This window comes from Vidua macroura, chromosome 12 (assembly GCF_024509145.1).
Source record: "Vidua macroura isolate BioBank_ID:100142 chromosome 12, ASM2450914v1, whole genome shotgun sequence".
NCBI classification, from domain to species: Eukaryota; Metazoa; Chordata; class Aves; order Passeriformes; family Viduidae; genus Vidua; species Vidua macroura.
Window position 1 is genome coordinate 13,750,948 of NC_071582.1, and position 22,391 is coordinate 13,773,338.

Consider the following 22,391-nt stretch of genomic DNA (forward strand, 5'->3'; position numbering starts at 1 on the left):
ATAAGAGTCAGATCTCAATCATTTTTGATATCCAGAATTACCACTACAAGGCTGCCTTGCACAACACTTAATTCATGTGGGCTTCTATTAAACATCTTTTTGTGTCAGTAGTCTTCTTGAAATGAATTTATTCTTCCAGACACAGCAAATGTTGATAGCAGGCAGCCCTGGCATGTTCATTCTCCTTTCTGCATGTTTATGTCTTAATTGTCTGTATGCCCTTCCAAGAAGGCAGGCACTGCCATTTCCTTAATGAAGTCAAATTACTCTGTTCTTTCTAAGGTTTAATTCCAAGGATTGTCAAGGAACAAACTTTAAGATTCTACTGTACTATATGTGCAAAGAAAAGTAAAATATGACAAACAGGAATCCGCTTTAAAATAGAAAGTTGCATATAAAACTCCACCACCAGCTAAGACTTGAGAGAGCTTTTGGCAGTTAAAAATTCACATTCTTCTCCCAACTCATAAGAAAGAATGGTGTGGAAAATACATTTTGCACAAATACAGTTCCAAAAATGGGAAAAAAAGAGAGAATCTCAAACTTCATTAATAGAAATTTAGAACATCCTGAATCCTCCCATATTACAGCTTAACCCAGGCCTGCTCAATAATGAAAACAATTTACAAGGGAAGATAGATTTGCCTTTCTGATAAGAAATAATTTTATAATCAAAACTTTTATAATAAAACTTGAGTGCTGCAGAAGCAAAAATGACAGTCACCACTTGAGACCTTCCCTGGCACGACTAGATGGGACTTTCAGCTACAAGGTAAAGCATTTGCCACCTTACTCTTGCAATCTACAACGAAAGTAGCTGTATTATCTGATACATTCTGTATTGCAATCCTAATAGTGTTAGCTGCTAGGACTATAAAAGCTGTTAAGAAATGTGAAAACACTTAAGCTATAAAAAGTGTATTGGCACGATTCAGTAGATGCTCTGAACAAAACACAATGTGCTTCAATAAAAAGAGAATGCAATTTAATTTGCTCCTGTCGGTGGTATGTGCTGCATTGCGTTTGTTTCTTGCATGGGGAAGAGGAAGAGCAGAGAACAGGGGCTGAACAGGTGCTTGTCCTGCAGCTGACCCCACAAGCAGCAGACTTGAACGAGTCTTCCCAGACACAGAATTTTGCCTGAACAGAGAGGTAGTTGCAAAGTCAGAGCCAAGCATGAAAATGACCTCCTTTTCAAATTAAAGCTTTTATTGGCACAATAAGGAAATGTATATTGTTGTTGGTGCAGTCCTGGGTATACTGAACAACTTGTTCACCTACCAAAGGGAATCAAGTTACTTTTGAGATCCATATCTGAACGTAGTGTCAGACATTAAAGAAAGTAAGTTGGCTTGGTTTGTTCTAACAAGAAAAAACAGAATTGAAGAAAATATTTCCTAGTAGAAATTAAATGAACGTACTTTACACTGCAAGTCCAGCATTCTAAGATAGAATCTTTATTTTTTTTTCCAGTGAATGTATGCATGATCCAATAATAACAAAAGTTAGCAGAAACCTATTTTAGTAAAACCTCATTAATCATGGCAATCTGATATAGTATACCTGATGTTCATTATATTTAATGAGAGATCACTGAACAAATGTGCTCATTAGTGGCTCTGGTATTGGACAGCTCTGTGAGAAGTACTTGTCTAAACCCTGTTTCAGTTATGTACATTTAACAAGCTCCACGAATAGCTCTGGGCTGCTTCCTGTTCCTCAGGCACTGGCAGCTTGTCTGAAATGTTATAAAACGCTTGGAGGCTGCAGCCCAGGCTGGTTGTGTATGGGGGTGCTGAAATCTTGGATCCCACATCCTCCTCTGCTGTTTCTCACGGTAAGTGTGCTTGGCAAGCTGCTCCTTCAGGTGCCGTGTCTCCCTGGTGCTCACCAGCTGCGTGGCCCTGCAGTGTCTGCTCGCTTCAAGAGTCAGCCCAGGCTTTGGAGAGCCTCCCCAAACCCACACCCCTGCCTCCTGACTGCTTTTGATTTCTATTTGCACACCTTGCCCATAAAGGCAGTGGATTCCTGGTTCAGTATGGGGCCAGAACTAGATCATCTGGGATTGAAACTAATGACCTTTAAAGTCCCTTCCAACCCAAACCATTCTATGATTACAGCATTCTATGATACGGTAACAGAATTGGGGTTCAAGAGTTCTCTCAACAGAATTAGTTCCTCTGCTCTGAACCTGGTCTGCCTTCAATGCTGAAGTGGAAAAGCACTCTGTTCACTAATCAGCCTGACTGCATTTAATATCTACCAGTAGCAATAACAGTGATGCTTCCTTGAATTCCCGAGTTTATACTTGCTGGAATCCAAGGTGAAAGGTAGAAGAGAAGATTGTGCTATTTGTAATTAAAATGCTACCATGAGGAAAAAATGAAGATTGGCGTGAAATAAGGCTGTGCAGACATCCATGCATGTAATTTGGTTTAGATAATGGAAAAACAGCCTGTACAAAGAAAAACCCATTATCTCTTTTTTTTATTATTATTATTTGTGGTGGTCAGATGTTCTGGAGTTGTATTTTAGTATCAAACAGCATTAATTTTAATAGTTTTCCTTTAGAAACCTAATATTGCTAAGACAGTAGTCAAAATCAGAAGACTCGTGCAATGGGCCTAGTTCCCATCACACAGATCAGCAAACCCAGATACTTTTCATACTGTTTTTTAAAAACAACACGAAGCAACCACATAGTTTAGATGCCAGGCGCTGGGCCCATCATTTATTTACTCGTTTTATCCTCTCAATGCCCAGCGTTCACCCCCTGCCCGGGCCCTGCAGGACCGCACCGGGGGCTGCACTGCCCGGAGCGGGGCTTGGTGCGGGGACAGCGGCACCCGGGGAGGCGGCGGGGGGAGCCGGCAGTGCCCGTCAGCCCCGGCCGCTCCGGGGACCCGGCCCGGGCCGCGCCCAGCCCGGCCCGATCCGCCCGTCCAGCTCCTCCTCCCGGCCCGTCCCGCCCCGCTCCCTTCCACCTCCTTCTCCCGGCCCGATCCATCCCGCCCCGCGGCCCTTCCAGCTCCTCCTCCCGGCCCTGGCGCTGCTCCCGCCCATGAGGCGGCCGGGGCCGCCTTCCCGAGGGCGGCAGAAGATGGCGGCGGCCGCGGGCTGGGCGCTGCTGGCCCTGGCGCTGTGTGTGAGCGCGGCGGCCGCGACCGGCGGCTCCGAGGGGAAGCGGCGGGAAGGGCCGCCCAAGAAGAAGGACATTCGGGACTACAACGACGCGGACATGGCTCGGCTGCTGGAGCAATGGGAGGTGCGGGAGGCCCGCACCACGCGGAGGGAACGCTGCGGCTGCCGGGGGGCGGCGGGGCCGGGCCGGGCCGAGCCGGGGCAGCTCTGCGGGGCAGCGGCCGCTCCGCCCGGTCCCGGGCAGGGGGGAGTCCCCGGGCCTGGTCGGGACCGGGCGGGAGGGAGCCCCGAGCCTGGTGGAGGGTGGCCGGTGCCGTGTTCCTTCCTCCGAGGCTCCGGGTCATTGTGTGGGGGTTTCAAAGTCGGGGCGAGCGGCCCTCAGTCTGCCCTGCCCGGCTGGCCCTGTCCCGCCTTCCCAGAGCCCCAGCACTCACCCGGTGCTCGGTGCCTGCCAGCCTCGTCTGGCTGAAAAGTCTGGTTTTTTCGAAGTACTGAGCGATACACATTATGTGACCGAGGGGTGGATACCAGAAGGAATATTAATTTCACATTTACATGGTAGATACGTTGTTTTGGTTTGGTGTTTCTTTCCTGTCTTTCCTCATTGTAACAACTTCTATTTCCAGCTCTCTCTCAGCACCTTCATCCTTATCAGCCTGCTGCCTTATAACTTTCCTTGGCGGTTTCCCATCACTCTCTTTTCCATGTGGTTGTCATGCCACTGTTAGGTTCTTTTCACTATGTTATGTTCCGTCATCTTCTGATAAATGCTAGAGCACTCTTCACTGTCATTTATTCTTTCCTGTGAGCTTTTTCCCTGGAATATTTTGCAAGAAAGAAATTTTTGAAAGAAATCATAGAGAGAAAATTTGTGTTTTATGTAACACCAGTTGCAGCTGTAAGTCAAGGTGGAGAAGTGTGTTTTATATGTGAATTATAGATAAAATAACTGGAAGTATGGGTGCCTACTTTGGTCCTGGTTGGCAGGTTATGGATCGTTACTCCACATGTCCCTTTAGGAAGGGAGGTTCTTAGAAAATTGAGTTAAAATTTTAAATAAAATTAATAAAAGGCTCAAAGTTCACTTCTCTGTTAGTGGTGTCATCCAAGGACCCAGCAGGCCCAGCTTCCAAAACTCAAGGCTTAATATTGCCCAGCTTGAACCAAATTTGGCCTTGTAGGAAAAAAAAACCTTAAAAGGTGAGCATCTCTTTTTAATGAGATGGTTGAAAGGGAGACTCAGGTTAATGCTGTTGTAACTCTTGACTGTATATTCTGCTCCAGCCCTAGTGGGCAGGTCAGGAGGCTCTGGAGGGTTTTTCCTTTTCAGCTGGAGCAGGTCCCTGATCCAGGTCACGGTGTGCTGCACAAATGCAGATGTGGCAGAGCAGCTGGGGAGTCACTGCTGGGGCTGGGGGTGTCCCTGGGGAGAGGCACACAGAGCAGAGCAGGGACCGAGGCAGGGCTCAACAGTTAGGGGCTGTTTGGTCTCCTGGGATGGTCAGCTGCAGGACATTTTGCTTGGTGGGAGTCAGGACACATAGGGAACATGAAAGGCTTGAGGGGGGTGGAGGAGAAGAAAGGGCATGAGTGCACTTGGTGGAGTGGGATGAGAAACAAAGGGGCCACTGAATTCGGGTAAGAGCAGGAACTATGCTTGGGAATGAGGGGCAGAGGGTATAGATCTGTACAGAATCAAATGTCATTACTTTCAACTGAATGTAATTACTCCAAAGATTTTTTATTTCCCTGGCAGTTAGTCTAAACCCATTGGAGGATGGTGGTTATGACATGCTTGGGTTTGGTCACAAGCCTGAGTGTGTGGCTCCAGCAGCTTTCCCAGCAGAGCAGCCACCTCTCTGCCCAGGGTCTCGTGCTGCCCCTTGCACCATGTGCATGACTGCCTGGTGATCCAGGAGGGTGATCTGGTGGAAAACAGGGATGGGCAACAGGGCAAAGAGACAGAGGTGCTTCAGCAGCTCAGCTGCACAACTAGAGCTTGGAGGAAGCCACTGAGGGATTTTCCTCATGGAAAGGGACTCTCCTGAAGCTTGGAGTCCTGGGGAGCTGGACGCAGAACTGAGAATCTGGGCTGGAGGTCTCTTAGTTATTGAAGTGTAAGTGCTTTAAATAGTTCATTACTGTAACAAGCTCAGGGTTTCTTAGGCTTGACTCTGATCATTGAATAGGCAAAGCAATTAAGTGGCATATGTTACTATTGTTTTTAAAAATCAAAATGCAGGTGTTCATGAGAAATTTCTGAAAATGGGAGCTGAGGGGAGGAGCAAGTGAAGGAATATGCAGTTTTTCCTGTGTCTATGTAATGCTTTTCCTCTGGGACCTCATGTTACTGTTTAAGTGAGTGAGTTTGTGTCCTGGGGTGACTTTATGATGCTGAGTTGTATCCCCATTTGTCTGTTTAGCCCAGAAATAAGTTTTGCACCCTTAAAACTAGGTCTGAGAGTGAAGGGGGAGGAGAAGGAGAAGCGGTGGAATGTCTGAGGCGGCTGTAGTCAAAAACATAGAGATAGGAGCTTTAGCCTTCCTTCTCATAGACAGCAGGAGAGAGCTCTCCTTTGCTTTTAGTTAGTTTTTAGCTGAGGCAGAGAAGTTCCTTGGACTGTGGCTTTTCTTTTTATTCAAACTGATTGGCCCTGCTGTGGACCAAAAAGCCAGGAAAACACAGGAGCTCAAGCCTGTGGCCCACCAGGGCCTGGGACACGGCTTTCCAGTGCAGGAGGGACTGGTAAGAGACTGGGTGAGCTGAGCTACACCCCACAAAAGGGACCTTCTGAACTTGCCATCTCTTCAGAACAGCAAGAGGTTTTATTGTTTAATATTATTCATTTTTTATGCTTGTGAGTACTTTGCATCTTAAATAAACAGGTTTTTTTGCACTTTTCTCCAAGGAAATCTTTTCCCAAACCAGTAGAGAGAGGGGCCACTTGAATCTGCTTTCTAGAGGGACCCCTTTGGAAGTTTCCTCCCAAATCTGCCACAAACCAGGACAGTCTGCTAGACTTTTCAAAGCAAAAGCTTACACTTTTCCTTCACTTTTTTCCTTTTAGATAGCTTTAAGCACAGCTGCATGACATTTTGTACAGGAAATAAAATAAATGCCATCTAGGGGAGCTTTTGGCATCTTCTGATAATACTCCCATTCACAGTGAAAGAATACAACTTCAGGAGCATTTACTTGAATAGTTAGGAAAAAAATAGGTAATACATAGCTTATGTTGTCACTAAATCCCAAGTCAGTTTCTGTATTTCATACAGAGTATTTGGAAATGTTTCTTTCTGCCTTTTTCTTTCAAAACTGAAGCTGGCTTTGCTCTAGTCAAACCAGACTTAAGCTTCTTTTAATTGTGGAGAATGTTTTTTAGTCAATCACATGAGATTTTGTATTTTTACTGTACTTTACCAATTTGACCATTCTCTGGCCTCCTGTAAGATAAGTTTCCTACTTAGTGGTGGCAGGGACTTTCTTGGGCTCTCCTTTCCTCCCAGTTCACTCATTTGAGAAATTTCAAGGCGTGTGAACTACTTGAAAGTGCATTTCAGACTTGCAAATTGAAAGAGACATAATAAGGAAAGAAAGGATAAAATCTAAGGCTTCTACAGCTTCTGTTCTGTAGTCCATAAACTTTAAAGTTTACTGTTACAGAAATCAAGTTCTGACTTAATGTAAATTGTCACCATATTCAGCTCATAGTTGTGAGCTGTTTTAAGGGGCAGCAGTTTGATTTCCAAATATTTAAATGGTTGTCAGCCTCAGCAGAGGCATCAAGAGGTTAATTTTTGTCTTTTTTGTGGGAGTGATTTACTCTGGGTGATGTTGTGAGGCTGTGAGCTGCATCTGTGCATTAGAAAAGTCATGAAACCTTTAATCAAAGTCTTCCTGTGGCATAAGCACACAAAAGGTCTGAATTCTTGTGGGTTTAATTGTTTCAAGACACAAAGTAAGGGAACTTAAATTCTCAAGCAATCCCATGATTCCCAGAAGTGAGTTTTGACCTCTGAAGGCAGTATCAGATGAATGTTTTTTCATATATGGGTGTATGAGGCTTTTTATTGCAACTTTCCCATTTCATCTTGCATGCATAATAAGTATTTGTGAAACTGTGATGGAAAAAAAAATACCATTTTATGTGTTTCATAGGTGGAATTGTATTGAATTAGCCTTAAGGCTGAAATATTTCATAGTATGTGATAAAATGAGATTCCACCTGTCAGTATGAAAATGTGCATCATTTTCAGGGGAGGGTTATAAATGGAAAGAGCACTCTTGGTGAAGTATCTTGAAACAACAGTCACTATTCCTTTTGGTTTCACAATCTCCATCATTCAGCTAAAAGATATTTTATCAAAGCACAGTTATTCTCTAAACAAAGAGAAATTAAAAAAAAAAAAAAAAGTACTCAAAATATATTTGTGGAACAGTTGAGTTTAAAGCTTTCTTGTCGTTTTCAAAACAGAAAGATGATGACATTGAAGAGGGAGATCTCCCTGAACACAAGAGGCCTCCAGCACCAATAGATTTCTCAAAAATAGATCCAGGCAAGCCTGAAAGCATCCTGAAGCTGACAAAGAAGGGGAAGACTTTGATGATGTTTGTCACAGTGTCAGGAAACCCAACAGAAAAGGAGACAGAAGAGATCACCAGCTTGTGGCAGGGCAGTCTCTTCAACGCAAACTACGACGTGCAAAGGTGAGCTGTTGTGCACAAGGATAAAGTTCTTGCCCTTTCTTCCTGAAAACCTTTTCAACTGTTCATCTTTTGCTGTTCTCCATCATCCATTACTATTTCTGCTTCTTTGTCAGTTGTGACAAAACTTGTGGTGTGGTGTGGTGCAGAAACCTCTTCAATGCTTGTGCACTGTGTGTGTATAGCCCTGATTCTTTTTATCTCACTACGGTTCAGCTGTTTATCAGTTCTAGCTGCAGTAGTTTGCTTCTGTGTGCTTGATGGAAAACCTCACACTCTGAAGATTTGTCACCACAAAAGGCTTTTTGTTCCCCTGTTAAAAAGTGTGACTCCTTTTCTCTCTGAGAGAGCATAATTTTGAAACAGAAGAATGTTGTGCTCTTTATTGAGGCTGAGAAGGGTTGCAATAAGTGTATAAAGCAAATTTAATGCTCAGTAGTGGATTTTACATAGTGCCAAATTAGTTCTAAATGTGTTTCCTTATTCTTACTTCCTTGATTACTTACTAATATACTTAATACGTTTTATTCTTAAATGTCATAGAAGATTGTTCTCTTGTCCCCACCCCCAGGCAACATCTAGACCAGCTTCTTGCTCTTAAACATGTGTCTCAGTCATAGAGATTCTCTGAGCAAATGCTGGAGTGTTTGAAAAGCACAGAGTTAACTGAAAAAAATATGGATTTTTCCTCTAGGTTTATTGTTGGCTCCAATCGGGCTATCTTCATGCTGCGGGATGGTGGCTATGCCTGGGAGATCAAAGACTTCCTGATAAATCAGGAAAGGTGTGCAGATGTTACTTTGGAAGGTCAGGTTTATCCTGGCAAAGGGGCAGATGGAAATGAGAAAGTGAAAAACAAAACAAAACCTGAAAAGGCAAAGAAGAAAAAAGACACAGAGAAGAAATCCAACGGCGTCAAAGAGGACAACCGAGCAACCAACCAGAGAGAGGAGCTATGACAGCCACGGTACCCAGACTGAATCCTGCTCTGCTGCTCCTTGAAGGGAACCTGCTGATGAGTCCTGGGTTTTGGGGAGGAAGGAAGCAGAGACTACTGAAGCTTAAATTTATGTTGAAATTCACAAGTTTACTCATTGCTGTTGGCCATTTGTTTAGTTACAGGAAAGGTAATGCTTCATGGCATCAATTGACTGCTTTAGTTTGTAATTTTTTATGCTTTTGTTGTTGTTTAAAACTAGCATACAAATCTGTGTGTCTAACATCACAAAATTAATTTAAGTGGAAAAGAAGAATTATGGTCTCAGAATACACTGATGTTCATCTGTAGTAGCTGTGTCCATCTTAGGTGTGCAAATCATGGATTCACAGCTGCTGAGAGGCAAGTGCAGTGTGAAAAGTTTCTCTTGGAAGATGGTTTGATAGACATAGTTGGCACAAAACTGCCCAAAGTAGCAAAGAATAGTGGCCAAAGATGCCTGAAATTACGGAGTTTAGGACATGTTTGGTTAGACTGCCTGTTTCTTTAAAATAAACTCAACCCGTTGTGTCCCAGGAAATCTGTGCTTAGGAGTGTGATGGACACTAGGTAGGAGCTCTGCTCATGCACGCCAGATCTGTACAGGAGGGACACTCTGTGCCCTTCAGAAGTGAATGGAATTGGAGCACCTGCACGAGCAGTGTCAGGGTGAAAACTGAAGACAAATCCAGGGCATTCAGGTTGCTCCTGCTGCTAAAGGACTGTGCCTGTGGAAGCACCTGTTCCTTGTGCCCCATTACTCAGGCAGTGAGCTGGAAGAAAAAGCTTTTAACTCTGAAGTTAATTTGGTTTACTGATTTAATGGTTTGCTTAAATATTTGAAAAAGCACTAGTTACAGCACAGAGTTAAACTTTGAGTTAGACATATCACTTACTGATGCTGATGAGGTTAGATTTTGGTGGGTTTTTTCCTCGGTACAGATTCCTGACTGACTTGGCTGATTGTAAATTACCATTTGATTCGAATACTATGAAGTTGGACATAGGGGAGCCAATACTTTGTATAATTGGGGAGGTTTTATTATTACTCAGATTGTATTGAGTCAAATGCTTTGCTTAGAATTGTTTCCCTTCTGCCTTACTACCAGTTAGGGACAAAAGGCACCGAGTAGTCTGGTCCACATCATTTTGCAGAAGATGAGCACAGTATCAACTGTCTTCATTCAATACTGGTGTGGTGTTACTTTTTCTTTAAGGTGCTAAAATCCAAGTGTTTTGGATAAAAGGTCCTAATTGAACCATAATGGTTGATTTTGTGGAATACTTCGGTATCAAAAGTATGAAACTGTAACTGAGTCCTTGTTCTAAAATAAAAGATGTCACCAAACTTACTGTTTTGAAGAGTAGTAAAACCTTTTAAATAGATCTGCATTTGATTATGTGTTCAAGAGGCAGACTAACTCATCTTTGGTTTCTGTATGTCAGGACTAAATGATGTTGATGAAGGTTCCAGTTGATTAATTGTATTTAATTTTAATTATATTTGTGTGAATTTAGAGTAAAGAAACCTTTGCAGCTACACTTCATTAAACAGGCCTGTACCTGTTTGAATGGAAAATTAAAATTTGTTTCTCCAGGATTAACTATTTTTATATTCTACTACTAATGCAGATGTGCAGCGGAGTTGAGAAGAGTCTCAGTAGATACTTGGATAGTTGAGATGTGCAGTCCAATTTTTGTGCATAACTAATTTATCATTTGGTCACATATTCTGGGTTAGCACCAGCTTTTGTAAACAATATTGCTTCTCAAGGGAACCACAGAGGTCAGATGAAACTATAAAAATGAAATATTAATGAGTTTTTTCTTTTCAAAGGTATGGTAGAGAGGTGACAATTCAGATTTTGATCAGAAAGACATGGAAGTGCAATTTTGTATTCCTCCTAATGTTATTTCCTTTTTGATCAGGTTGGGTTTGAGACTGTTGGAGAAACAATTACTACACTATAGCTATAGCCAGCTTTTTGAGTCTAGATACTTCAGTCATTCATAAATCTACATTTACAGTAGATTGGGTCTTTGTTGTTAAAAGGAGCTTTGTTGAAACTGAACTGGCCAATTGACTTTTTTTTGTTGGTTGGTTGGTTGGTTGTTTCTGGGTCAGTTGCCCATGCCTAATGCAGGTGAGTCTTGTGCCACATAGCTTAATCAAATTTCAAAGTGTTTGGGGGGTTTTTTTGGTTTGTTTTTTTTTTTAGGTTTTTAATTTGATGACTTGACAGTTGCTTTTTGATATAAAACACAAAATGCTGCCTTCACAAAATAAGTTTATTTTACGCTTCCATTTTTCTTCTCCCTTTTTCATGCTTTACACTAAACAAATACTGAAATATACCAGTAAGTGTAATATGGCAGTCTGGCAGGAGCTACTTTACCCCAGCCAATCTTAGCTATGACAGTTCATTACTCACGAATAACCTGAATTGCCTTTTAAAACTGGTAAAGTCTTTGAGACAGTTACACTTGTCCTGGGACAGTGTTATATGGCTAAATGTTTGGTGATGATTTAAGAAGCCCAAACCCTATCACACACATGAATATATATATATATATAGCCTCAAAAAGTTATGTAAGACCAGGAATGTTCTATGAGTACCTCAGAAGAAAGATGGAGTCTCCTTTGGAGGCTTATTAGGCTTTCAATAACAGATTTTTTGGTTCCACATACAGGACATTGAGATACCTCCTTTAAAACTAATTTCAACCAGTAGGGTAGTAATTATAGCTCTTCTTATTTCCTTTTTTTTTTTTCAGTTCTATACAGAGGTACATGGAAAATCATCTATTTCCATGACAGCGAAACATCTGCTGCCTTTCTCCTCCCAGCATAGTGGCTTCTCTGTTCTAGTGCTATAACTAACTCTTCTGAGCTACTGTTAAATTTTTAACCCAGCTGTCCTACTCAGAAAAAACAGTTTGTCAGTGATGCTACACAGGATGTGGTTGCACTTTGTGAAAAATTTCCAATGGACAATCAACTTTTTATGTAATAAAATATTGGAAAAAATACTCTTGAGTTTTGTTGATTCGGGGTTTTTCTTTAAGCTGTTCTGACACAAACTACAACAGGTTTTCTGATGTTAACTTAGAGTGGTCAAAGCATTTCTCTGAACAGTCAGGTCAGCCTTGACTTCCAAGAGAATCTATTTTTCTGTCACTGTTCCTGGACTCTTGCAATTTTATCCCAAAAAGGAAATCGTACAACACCATTTTGTAAAGATATGGAACAACTTACTTTTATCTGATATTTGGCTACTGTTCTCAACGGGTTTCTGGTAAGGCTTATAAATTATTTCCATTCTTTCATCTGTGGCTCATTTCCTTTCTTAATCAGGGAGTAACACTGCTTTTTCCAGAGGTTTTTTGTTTTAATTGCATCAGATACTTACAGAAATTCAAAGAGCCTGTGCCTGAATAGAGGGGATGCCTCTGGTTTTAAAATGCCTAATTCGTTGGTACTGTCATGTTTTTCATTATTAAGACTGCCATCCTACTAGGTCCATTGATACCCTGCTATTTCATAATTCTTACTCTGGGATAAAATGAACTATTTTTGAATATAACTATTTTTTATCTTTTATACTGTGCCCTTTTAACAGACAAATCCCACTGAATTCGGGTAGCATCATATTGCCGGGAAGGAAAAGGAGGAGGAAAATCACTCCACTTGGATTTTTTTGTGATGGTATTTTTTCTCCTGCAGTAGTCAGGTGGTGGAGGGGGTTGGACACTGGCTCCAGAGCAGGAGAGCTCTGTGCAGAGCAGTTTTTGATTAGCATTTAAAAAGCTGCTGTAACACACAACAATCAGGCATTGCACAGTGCCAGGCTTTAGCCAGGGACAGATGGGAAATGCTTTTTTCCTTTTTGGTGTGATGCTACTTAACAGACCAGTGTTGATACTGGCTGGGTTATCAGTGGCATTATATCAATTGTGTCTCTGTGATACCAAAACCAGATCTATTAACCATTATTAACAGCAATAATGGTAATAATTATTTTTAAATTGGTGTTATATGTTATTATTATTAATATTATTACATAGGTATTTTGGGAGGGGATAATGGGACAGTTAAAGGAGCTTCAGTCTTTTCCCCATCTTATTGGACAAAGGCTACAACTTCTCAGAAACAGAACCTTTATTCTTTCTTACTCCAGAATTGTGTCTCTGTTGCAGTGGGGCAGAAGACACCCTTGTTTTTCACAGAACAGCGACTGCAATGCTCTAATTCATGGAGTTTATAACCCACTGTTTTTCCTTAGATAATTTATTGGTACCTCAAAAAAAAACCTGTGGGCCCATCTTTACTGCCTGTAACATCTGCTGCTTTTAAAGGTAATTATCAATTGTGTCTGAACAGAGGCTGGACTTTGCTGTTGGCACCCTGCCCACCAGTTCTGTGGGAGGCACTGACCAGAGCACTGAGCACTCATTAAATCATGAATATTTAAATCAGCTCGGCTGCCTTAATGGTGGCAGAGTAACATGTTATCAGGGCTCTGTGTGCATTGGAAAGAGGTGAACAGCAAGGCCCTGGAATTTGCTTGCAAGGTGCAAGGATTGAACAGCACCATGAAGTGACCTGGATCTTGCTGTAACTTATATAAAGTTTTCTCTGTAGTGAGGAAGACTGAATTATACAAGAATAAATGTAGAGCAAGGGTGTACTGAAAGCAAGATCATGGCTGAGCACTTGCTGAGTCAATATAAAAATAAGCAAAAAGGTTTAATAGGTGTATTTATGTGACCATTGCTATTATTTCTGAGATTCATGCCTGCAGGCCATCTTGTATATTTGGGATTTTTTTAAACTTGTCCTTCCATTTCATTCAACTTCTTTTTGCAAAAAAAAAAAAAAAAAAAAAAAATTAGAAATTAGTCAGTTTTCATCCCCTCATCTAAAATGATATTTCAGAAATATCCAAAAGACTATATATTTGAAATTACGTGAGACTTTTATATAAGAGTATTTTATTATTCATCCTGCCAGTTGCATCCACAGGCATACCCTGTGCCTTGCCAACCCTTGATAGTCAGCTGCTGTCTTTCAGGTGCTGCCCAGCATGTTAATCACTGTGCGGACTTTAGATAATTGCACTTATAATAGGATGCAGTTGCCAAAGCACAGACATGCAAATGCTTTGGCATTTTAGACAGCAGTTGAGCACAAGATCTTGAAACAACTGTCTTGCATTTCATGTGGGTAGCAGGTAGTTTGTTGTGAACTAATGAGCTGTGTAACCTAATGAGGGCAAGAGCACTTTCCTTTTTATCACCACTCCTCTCAGCCTCTGTTCCCACATAACATCACCATTTAAGCCATATTGCTCAGTGCTCAGATAACCCAACTAAGGCCTGAAATTATTTCAGCCATGTTGCTATTTCTGGCAGTACTGATAAACCAGGACAGTCTCACTTTCTGGGATGAGAAAATCAACTTTAGATTTGTAATCAGAGCAGTCCAAGAGACAGAGCTGTGGCACTTGAATACTGGAGCTTTCTACAGGAAAGCAGAAATAAATGAGCTGCATTCATTTCCTTAGGTGTTGCTATCAACTGGCAGGCCTTTTGTTTTCAGGTGAGGTATCTGTGCTTTAAGAAACATTATCCTGTACTACTCATCCTACACTAACACAGTAGGAGAGGAGATGGGCTTATAGTGGGGCTGGTAATTTCATTGTGATCTCACATTACACCCTCTGAAGAGAAAGAGAGAGAATTATTTGTAGGGGGATTCCTCCTGAGCAATTTCCTGTTGAATCCCGTCACTGTTCCCTTATCACAGGCCCCTTACCATGTCCTGATAGTGCTGAGACATTCCAGCTGAGCCTTGCACTCTGAAACTGCAAATAGATCCGTTTGCAGAGTGCTGGAGCTCTCGCTGGCTTTTGTCGTTCCGGTTATTCAGTGAGTGTACGGGCTGGGCTCAGCTCCGCGGCTGAGGGAGCACCTCAGGCAGGAGCTCCGGAAGGTGTTCTGTGAAGAAGGAAGGGTGGCTTGTACACAATCCTTAGGTCAGAAGAGGGGTGGCAGAGCAGCCCCTGAGACGGCTGCGGGATCGCCCTTCCAGGCTGCGAAAGCCGGGGCTCACCACAGCGGCTTCAGCGTCCGGCGGAGGTGCTGGGCCGGCTGCTCCCAAAGGCCGCAAGGGCTGCGGGAAAAGCGCTCAGTTTGGGGACACGCACAAACAGAGACTCCTGTGCTCCACGGGGCTGGGGAGAATCAGAGCTCTGTGAAGCAGCGGAGGGAGCATCCCCACACCTCGCGGCGGGCAGCAGGAGCTGCGACAGCTCCGCTGGGCCCTCGATGCCCGGCAGAGACTCGCAGGAACATCGCGGCTCGGCCGGCACGGGCAGCGCGGGAGCCGAGCCCGGCCGCGGCCACGAGAGGGCGCGCGCGGACAGCCAACGGCCTGCTCCGGCTAAAAATTAATATAATAATATAATATAATATAATATAATATAATATAATATAATATAATATAATATAATATAATATAATATAATATAATATAATATAATATAATATAATATAATATAATATAATATAATATAATATAATATAATATAATATAATAATTCATTATATAATATATTATAAATTATATTATTTATATTATATTATAATGTATTATATATTATTATATATTATGATGATATATGATATGATATGATATGATATGATATGATATGATATGATATGATATGATATTATTATCATGTCATACATATAAAAATTATAATATAATATAATGTGGCATTTCTGGACAGTGGACTTTGAAATGCTTGCTTATGACTGTTGGACTCAGTGACCTTAGAGGTCTTTTCCAAGAGAAACTATTCAATTCTCTTCTAGTCTATAATACTCTTTTAATAATTTATATTATCTTGATAATATATAATCTAAATATTAAAAAAGTTATATTTTATGACACATACTGAATTATGTTATATTTTTATGCTTTTCAGTGTTAGGTAACAGATCCACTCAGCCATCCCTAGTCCCAGATACACAGATACACACGCACACAGACACAGAGCAGTGATGTCTGCCTGCATGCTGGCAGGAGTTGAGGTGGGGAGAACCCTCTTCACATCTCCCTTTGAGCCCCTCGAGTTGGGTGCATTTCCATTTTTCTGGCCTGTCACCCCATAGTGCCCCACCTGCCCTAAATACAGGCCTTTCCCATGGCTGCAATATCCCCCTTCCCATTCCCATCTCCTTCCCATCCCATCTCTCAGATCCTGCAGCTGTGACCAGGCAGTGAAAGGTGCTCTGGTCTGTGTGGACTGGCCAACAAATTCAGACAGGGGCTGCTTGGCCCTTTGCGTTTGTCTTTTGAAAAAAAGTAGGGAGACAAAAATAAAATAAGAAATTTGCACTGAATATTTATTCTGATAAACATTGTGTACTCCAAACAACTACGTGTTATTTCAGTTGTAAGCCACAATCTTTTGGAAACAATATCCCAAGAGCTCTTGTCATCATAAACCCGACAGTCAATGCACCACCATGGTCTGTGGACATAGAGAGCTTTCAAGTGCAAAGCAGATTATCAGAAAAGACACATTGCCAACCTCCTTAACGAACTGGACAATGCTCAACTCCAGTAAAAATGCTTCATATGTCTGCAATTGAGTTGTCTTAGTGCCACTGTAATAAATTAATAGAAAATATATCTTTTTTTTTCATTGGAACGTCTCTAAGAAAATGTACAAACATCTAACTCCGAAAAAGGACCAGCTGTTTCGGCGACAGGTAAAACAAGCAATTGAACAGAGGCAATAAAACCCAAACATCCGAACAAACAAAGAGACAAACAAACAAAATGCAACCAAAAAAACCCCACTCCACCAATGGCAACTGTGTAGGCAAACATGGAAACATCTGCACTAATAAAACCTTACAGAGAGGGTCACTGCAGCTGTACAGGGGCTGTACAGGGTGGGCAGAGGACGAGAGCCGGGAATTCCCTGGTCAGGGTGTGCAGTTTCTAGAACAGTCAGAGACTGAACAGGAATCACTTGGCGCTGAGCTCTTGCTGACTGGCCATGGCAGCAGGCTCCATTGTGCCTCCGGAGGACACACGGATGGCTCCAGGCCGTGCAGGTCAGCAGGAGCCCTGGGCATTTCCCTGCACACGGTCACAAAGCTCTGCTGTCCCTCGGGCTGGCAGCCTGCAGTGATTCCCTGCAGGTATTCACAGCAGGAGACCCTCCCCAGCTCCGAAACAGGCCCCACGTGCCAGGCTCAGCATCACAGGACAAGCTGCTTAAATTTTCTCTCTTAATAAGGTGAGATCTTTTAGGAAAGGAAAAGAAAAACATTTTTTCCTAGAGCCAAATCTTATGCTTTCACCCTGAGAATTCCCAAAACAGTAAAATCAGAAGCTACACTTCAGCACAAAGGCAACATGCTCCTAGAAGCTGAACAAAGCAGTCTAGAGGACAGACCCACCTGGTGGGATGCTCCTGGGTGTTTGCACACTTAGAGGGAGCAGGAGAGGGGAAATGGCTGTGGCCAGTGGAGCACTGCAGAGGGCAACCCTGGCACTGAGGCTTGTACAAAGCCAAATCCCACTCCAGGCACATCCCAAGCCTGGCCTTCCTGCCCACCATCTGCTAAGTGCTCATGAAGGAAATACTCCTGCTTTGGTCCATCTCCTGGAAGCAAATGTGTTCCACCAAAACTGCTGCAATCAACAGCACTGGCTCAGGGCAGGGAAGAGGTTTAAACAACCCAAAGTGACACACCCAGGGAAATTCCTGTTAGTCTCTTCCCTTGACTTCATGCATCTGGCACTGTTTTGGCCATCATAGGACATCAGATAAACCTTTTGGATGATCATGGTTGAAACACCAGTGAGACTGACTCTTTCATGGAATAATTTGCAAAATCTCCAAACTATCATAACAATTTTGGGGAATAAACAACCCATCTTATTTGCCTTTTACAAATGTTGCCCATTCACTCTGCAAATGGCACAAATGCCTAAGGAGCATTCATTACCAGACTCTTGTTGGGAAGCTGGGAGGGAAGGCTTGACTATTTTTTTTTTTTTAATTTTTTTGTTAAGTACAATACACATGACATTCAGTGAATTCAAAACAAGTTTTTAGTAAGTCTGAAAAGAACATTTCCAGTTTCAAAACCCAGGAGAGGCTTGAGTGGAATGTAACCTACAGTATATCTAAATTTTGTTCATGCTTGCTTTGACATTCAGAGCAACTGATCTAAACCAGTATCTGCACAGCCTTTGGAATGACAAACAAGATCCTTGCTTTTCAGTCTAACTTCAAGGTAACATTTTTGATACTGTTGGGAAAAAAAAAAAAACTTAATTACATAAACAAAGTAGCCATCAGCAATTGAAATAATTTATGTGGCAGTGGGGACAGGCAGAGATAAAGTGGGGAAATAAACCCAAGTCTTACTGGCAAGACTGACATTCTTTAAAAGCTTGTCATGATGTCTTTCACACTTCCCCCCTGCCCTTAGATTTCTTAGAACAGCCACAGCCTCCAGAAACGCCTGTGTGGTATTTTGGAGCAACTGACAGAAATATCACTGAACACTAGAAGTGCTTTCAGTGTTTTACAAGATAATGTTAACATCCCAGCCTCAAGAGATGCCCCTGTAAAGTCCTGATTCACTCTGATCTGCCGTCATCACCCAGGTCTTTGTCTGAAGCAGGGGGAAAGGAGGTACAAGACATCCAACTAGTGCATTGGGATTCTCACTTTAATTCTTCAGCTACCTGGAAAGACCTCATCCAGGTCTCATGTAACTCTTACAGGAGGACCAAGACATAATATCTTAAGCCTGAAGACAGGATCAGAAAGCAACACACAGCAGAGCTGTCTCATCCTATTCCCTCTGATGTCCTGGGAAAGGCAAGGGCAGCTCACCCTATTTGATGCTGAATAAGGTAAGTCCCAGTATTCCTAGTCAAAAATTGGAAGCCTTGAATTGGGATGGCATTAGCTGGCAACCAGAAACTGATCCTGCAGGTTGTTATACAGAGGGAAAGGCTGAATGGGAAAGGCTGAGAAAATACATGTGCTAATTGACATTGCTCTCCTTCTAGCCTGCAGCTGCTTGTTGAAGGAAAATTTCCTATTTGCACAGCCACTATTAAAACTCCTTGATCCATAGGAAAAACACAGTTTTCTGAGGAAGCAGGAATAGGTGGTTCCATCAGTCTCTGCTGGCATGTTTTGTCCACTCCGTCTGTCATTTCTTCCCCAACTATGTGCCGTGGGCTGCATGTACAACACACATCCCCAAAGAGCTTGATCAAACCTCACAGAAGCTTTAGGGGAAATGCTTACTGTCCAGTTACACTTCCCAACATCCAGGTAATCACTCAAATCCACTCTTTCTACACCAGACTGTCAAGCAGTCTTTGAACTGGCATTCCACATCTACGTGAGCAGCTAGTTGCACTATGGAAAAGGAAAAGTCAGCTTCGAGGATGGTGGAAGCAACAGTCCTTGATGGTCTTCAGACCAAGAACTCCCCTTCAGGAGGCAGCACTAACATCAGTCTGTCCCAGGAGCGCTGACAAAAGCAGCGCCTGGAGAAACAGCTCAGGCCTTGCTCAGTCCCGCCAGGGGCGGCCTCAGCGCCTGAGCCAGCGCGGGCTGGCGGCCCAGACACGCTGCTCACAGAGGAGGGCTCTGCTCTCACGTGTGGCCACTCGAGCTGCTTACAGTGAGACTTCTTTTTGAACAGCAACAACAACAACAAAATGCTACACTGGTGGCGCAGGCAGGCGAGGCCTGCGCAGAGCGGTCAGTAGTCCATCCATCCATCCATCTGTCCGTCCATCCATCCATCCGTCCATCCCACGGGGCAGTGCTGGCGGCCAGCAGGCGCAGCAGGGTGTCCTCACAACTTCATTTTCTTCACCACAGGAATTGGCAGTGCTTGGTAGATTTTAGCTGAGTCCTCGTTAGTGACCAGCTTTACCCAGACGGGGCGGAAGCTGCCTTTGAAGCCGACAAAAGCCACTTTTTCTGCAAATCAGAGCAAATATATTTGGAGTGTGCCAGGACTGCACCAGAAACCCACCTGTGTGCACGGCTACATCCCGTGGCTGGAGGGATGCAGGTGCACAGGAGCCATGTGTGTAACACACACACACAGATGGAATCATGCCAAAAGCTCATAGAGCTGATTGCAGCAATGTGCACATGGAGCTGTATCGTAACGCAATATGTGATGCTCTGAAATCAATATGCTTTGTGCCATTAAGTCAGAATGTTTCAAGAGAAAACCAGCTAAAAACAAGTTCAGACAAGTAAAAAATCCCGGTTTGGGGCATTTAGTGGGTGAAAAGGCTCAATATTTCTAATATTAAAATGTCTTTTCATCTAAATTTAATCTGCAAAATCAAATCCCCTGAATTATTTACCTCTAAGAAAAACTGCCAGCATGTTTTTTCTATTTACAGTTTTAAATGGAGCATGTTACCCAAAGCTGCAGTGGATACAACCTTTCTGAATAAATAAATTACTGGTTCCAGGGTGTTTGAGCACATGCTGATAAAAATGAGTGAGGCAAAGTTTAGAAGCAGAAAAATGGTCCCTTTACTGGAATAATGGGAGATTAGAAATGAGGTTTTAAAAACTGGTTACCTTTTAACCTAAAACCCTCTCCTGCTCCAAGTTTCTCCAGTACTTTAGTCCATGGTCCTCTTGAAATGAATCTTCCTTTAGATGTCAGCAGCACTATGGAGCTGAAGGAAATAAAGAGGTGTGTAAATGGGTGAAGAATCAGAACACATTCCTTGCTTGTTTGTCCTGAGCACTGGTAACTCCTGCCTGTGTGTTCACACACCCACGAACTACAGTAGCTTCAGCTTTAATGCTTTTCAATGCTTTCCAACAGTTTGGTCATAGATTATTTTTCCAGTCATGCAAAACCCATTAGAAAGCAGACAAAAACCATATTTTTTTAATTTTTCAACATGGCTTTCTAGGATGACTTAAATGTTTCCAACCTGCAGTTCCATCCTGCTTTGCTCAGAGTCATCTTCTCCCTGGGATGCCCTTAGCAATTCTCAAGTAATTTCTTGTTCTTTCATTAGCAGATTAAACCTGAATAAATTCACTTCTCTGAGATTTTTGTTGGCCTGACTTTTTTGTTCCTTTCAGTGTGCTTCTCTTTAAAAAGTGTGTTAATGTTATTACTACTATTCCTGATCAGGAACTGGATTTAGCCAGGATTGATATTTTTGTAAAAGCAGGATGATGGCCTCTCTGAAAAGACTACTAATTTTTTTATATGAAAGAAAAGTGAGAAATTACCATGCTTCCCTGAAGTAAGTATGTGATGTGATTTTTGAAACCTCTAGAATTATTTAAGACAATAGAAACACATCTGCCTGCACGTGCATGGCACTCTGCTCAAGCTTCCCCCAAGTCTCTAGAGTAAATGCGAGAACAATATCCTGTTGATCTGCCCACAGCTATTTCAGATGATTTGTCAACAAAGCCCTCATATTTGTTTTAAATGTTACACATCAGATTTCAAATCCAAACAGATTTAATAACAATTAAATATATTCACTTCCCATGAGCACTCCACAAGCTAATGTGGGAACATCCCCTTTGCTTAATGGGATTTCTGATGTGGCTCCAATTCTCCTTCCAGCAGAAGAAGCCACTGTCCTCCAAGATGCAGGAATGTCTTTTGGCTACTTATACTTATTTCCAAAACTCTGCATTCCTGGCTGCCAATACTTAAAATAAAAAATAATCCAGCCTTTTGGTCTGGGCAGGGGAATGTGCAAAGGAATGTATTTTTTAGTGGAATTTTCTGCAATTTGAGAAAACATACATGCAGTAACAAAACACAAGCTGTGTGCAGATTATTTACTCACTGATCTTTGATGTTGTTGACATAATTCTCTATCTGTGCCGGGATTCCTTGTAGAATAGAGTTTTTGAATGTTACTCTATCAACAACTTTTCCATGGTGTCCATCAATCACAACCAGTTGGATACCCTCTTCAGTGAGGAAAAACCTGACACCATCAACCTGGGCAGGGAGAAAAACATTCTTCATCTCTCATAGGAACACAATTGCAAATAACCACCTGTAAGAAGCACTGATAGTCTTGAGTCACAGGACTGCTGTTTGCTTCAAAGGGCAGAATTCCAGGTCTCTGAGGTCCTGCTATCCTGCCTATCAGGAGAAGATACAGCCTTTTTTTTTTTTTTTTTTTCCCACATACAAAGCAGAAATGACTCAAATTTAATTCTCTATGGTAACTTTATAAGCAAGTTTTCCATGAAGATAAAGCAAGCGGTGTGGAATTGCACCCCATTAAGTTATTTGAGAGGATTTACTCACCTCAATGTATGCAAAGTCATCCTTCAGGTGGAAGTACTGTTTCTTGTAAGTTTCTATTTTCACTTCAATTAGGTGGTCCTTGGTCTTCTGCTTGCAAAATGAAAAAAACAGATTTTCTAGTGAGAATGTCCATTACATGAATGCTGCATTTCCAATGAAAACATCTCAAACCCTGAAATTCAATCAACA

General features: G+C 42.3%; 2 protein-coding genes and 1 long non-coding RNA gene across 3 annotated transcripts in view; 1 reads left to right on the forward strand and 2 right to left on the reverse strand.

Annotated features, from left to right (window-relative positions):
- Window positions 1-2,700: 2,700 nt before the first annotated feature.
- On the reverse strand, window positions 2,701-3,061 carry LOC128813113 (uncharacterized). The gene is made up of 2 exons (XR_008438913.1): window positions 2,985-3,061; window positions 2,701-2,946 (listed from the first exon to the last, which is right to left on the reverse strand). It is a non-coding gene; the product is annotated as an uncharacterized LOC128813113 (long non-coding RNA).
- Window positions 2,991-11,852, forward strand: MESD (mesoderm development LRP chaperone). The gene is given in 5 exon segments (XM_053987865.1): window positions 2,991-3,265; window positions 7,617-7,849; window positions 8,541-8,776; window positions 8,779-8,973; window positions 11,598-11,852. Coding segments are annotated over 5 exon segments (945 nt in total). The 5' UTR covers window positions 2,991-3,061; the 3' UTR covers window positions 11,675-11,852.
- A 4,354-nt stretch (window positions 11,853-16,206) lies between these two features.
- CEMIP (cell migration inducing hyaluronidase 1) overlaps window positions 16,207-22,391 on the reverse strand; it is a 49,849-nt gene continuing 43,664 nt past the window's right edge. The window contains exons 25-28 of the mRNA XM_053987863.1: window positions 22,203-22,289; window positions 21,730-21,887; window positions 20,483-20,583; window positions 16,207-19,861 (exon numbers count right to left, since the gene is read on the reverse strand). Coding sequence (XP_053843838.1) covers window positions 19,734-19,861; window positions 20,483-20,583; window positions 21,730-21,887; window positions 22,203-22,289 — 474 coding nt within the window. The 3' untranslated portion in view covers window positions 16,207-19,733. The remainder of the gene's footprint in view (window positions 19,862-20,482; window positions 20,584-21,729; window positions 21,888-22,202; window positions 22,290-22,391) is intronic.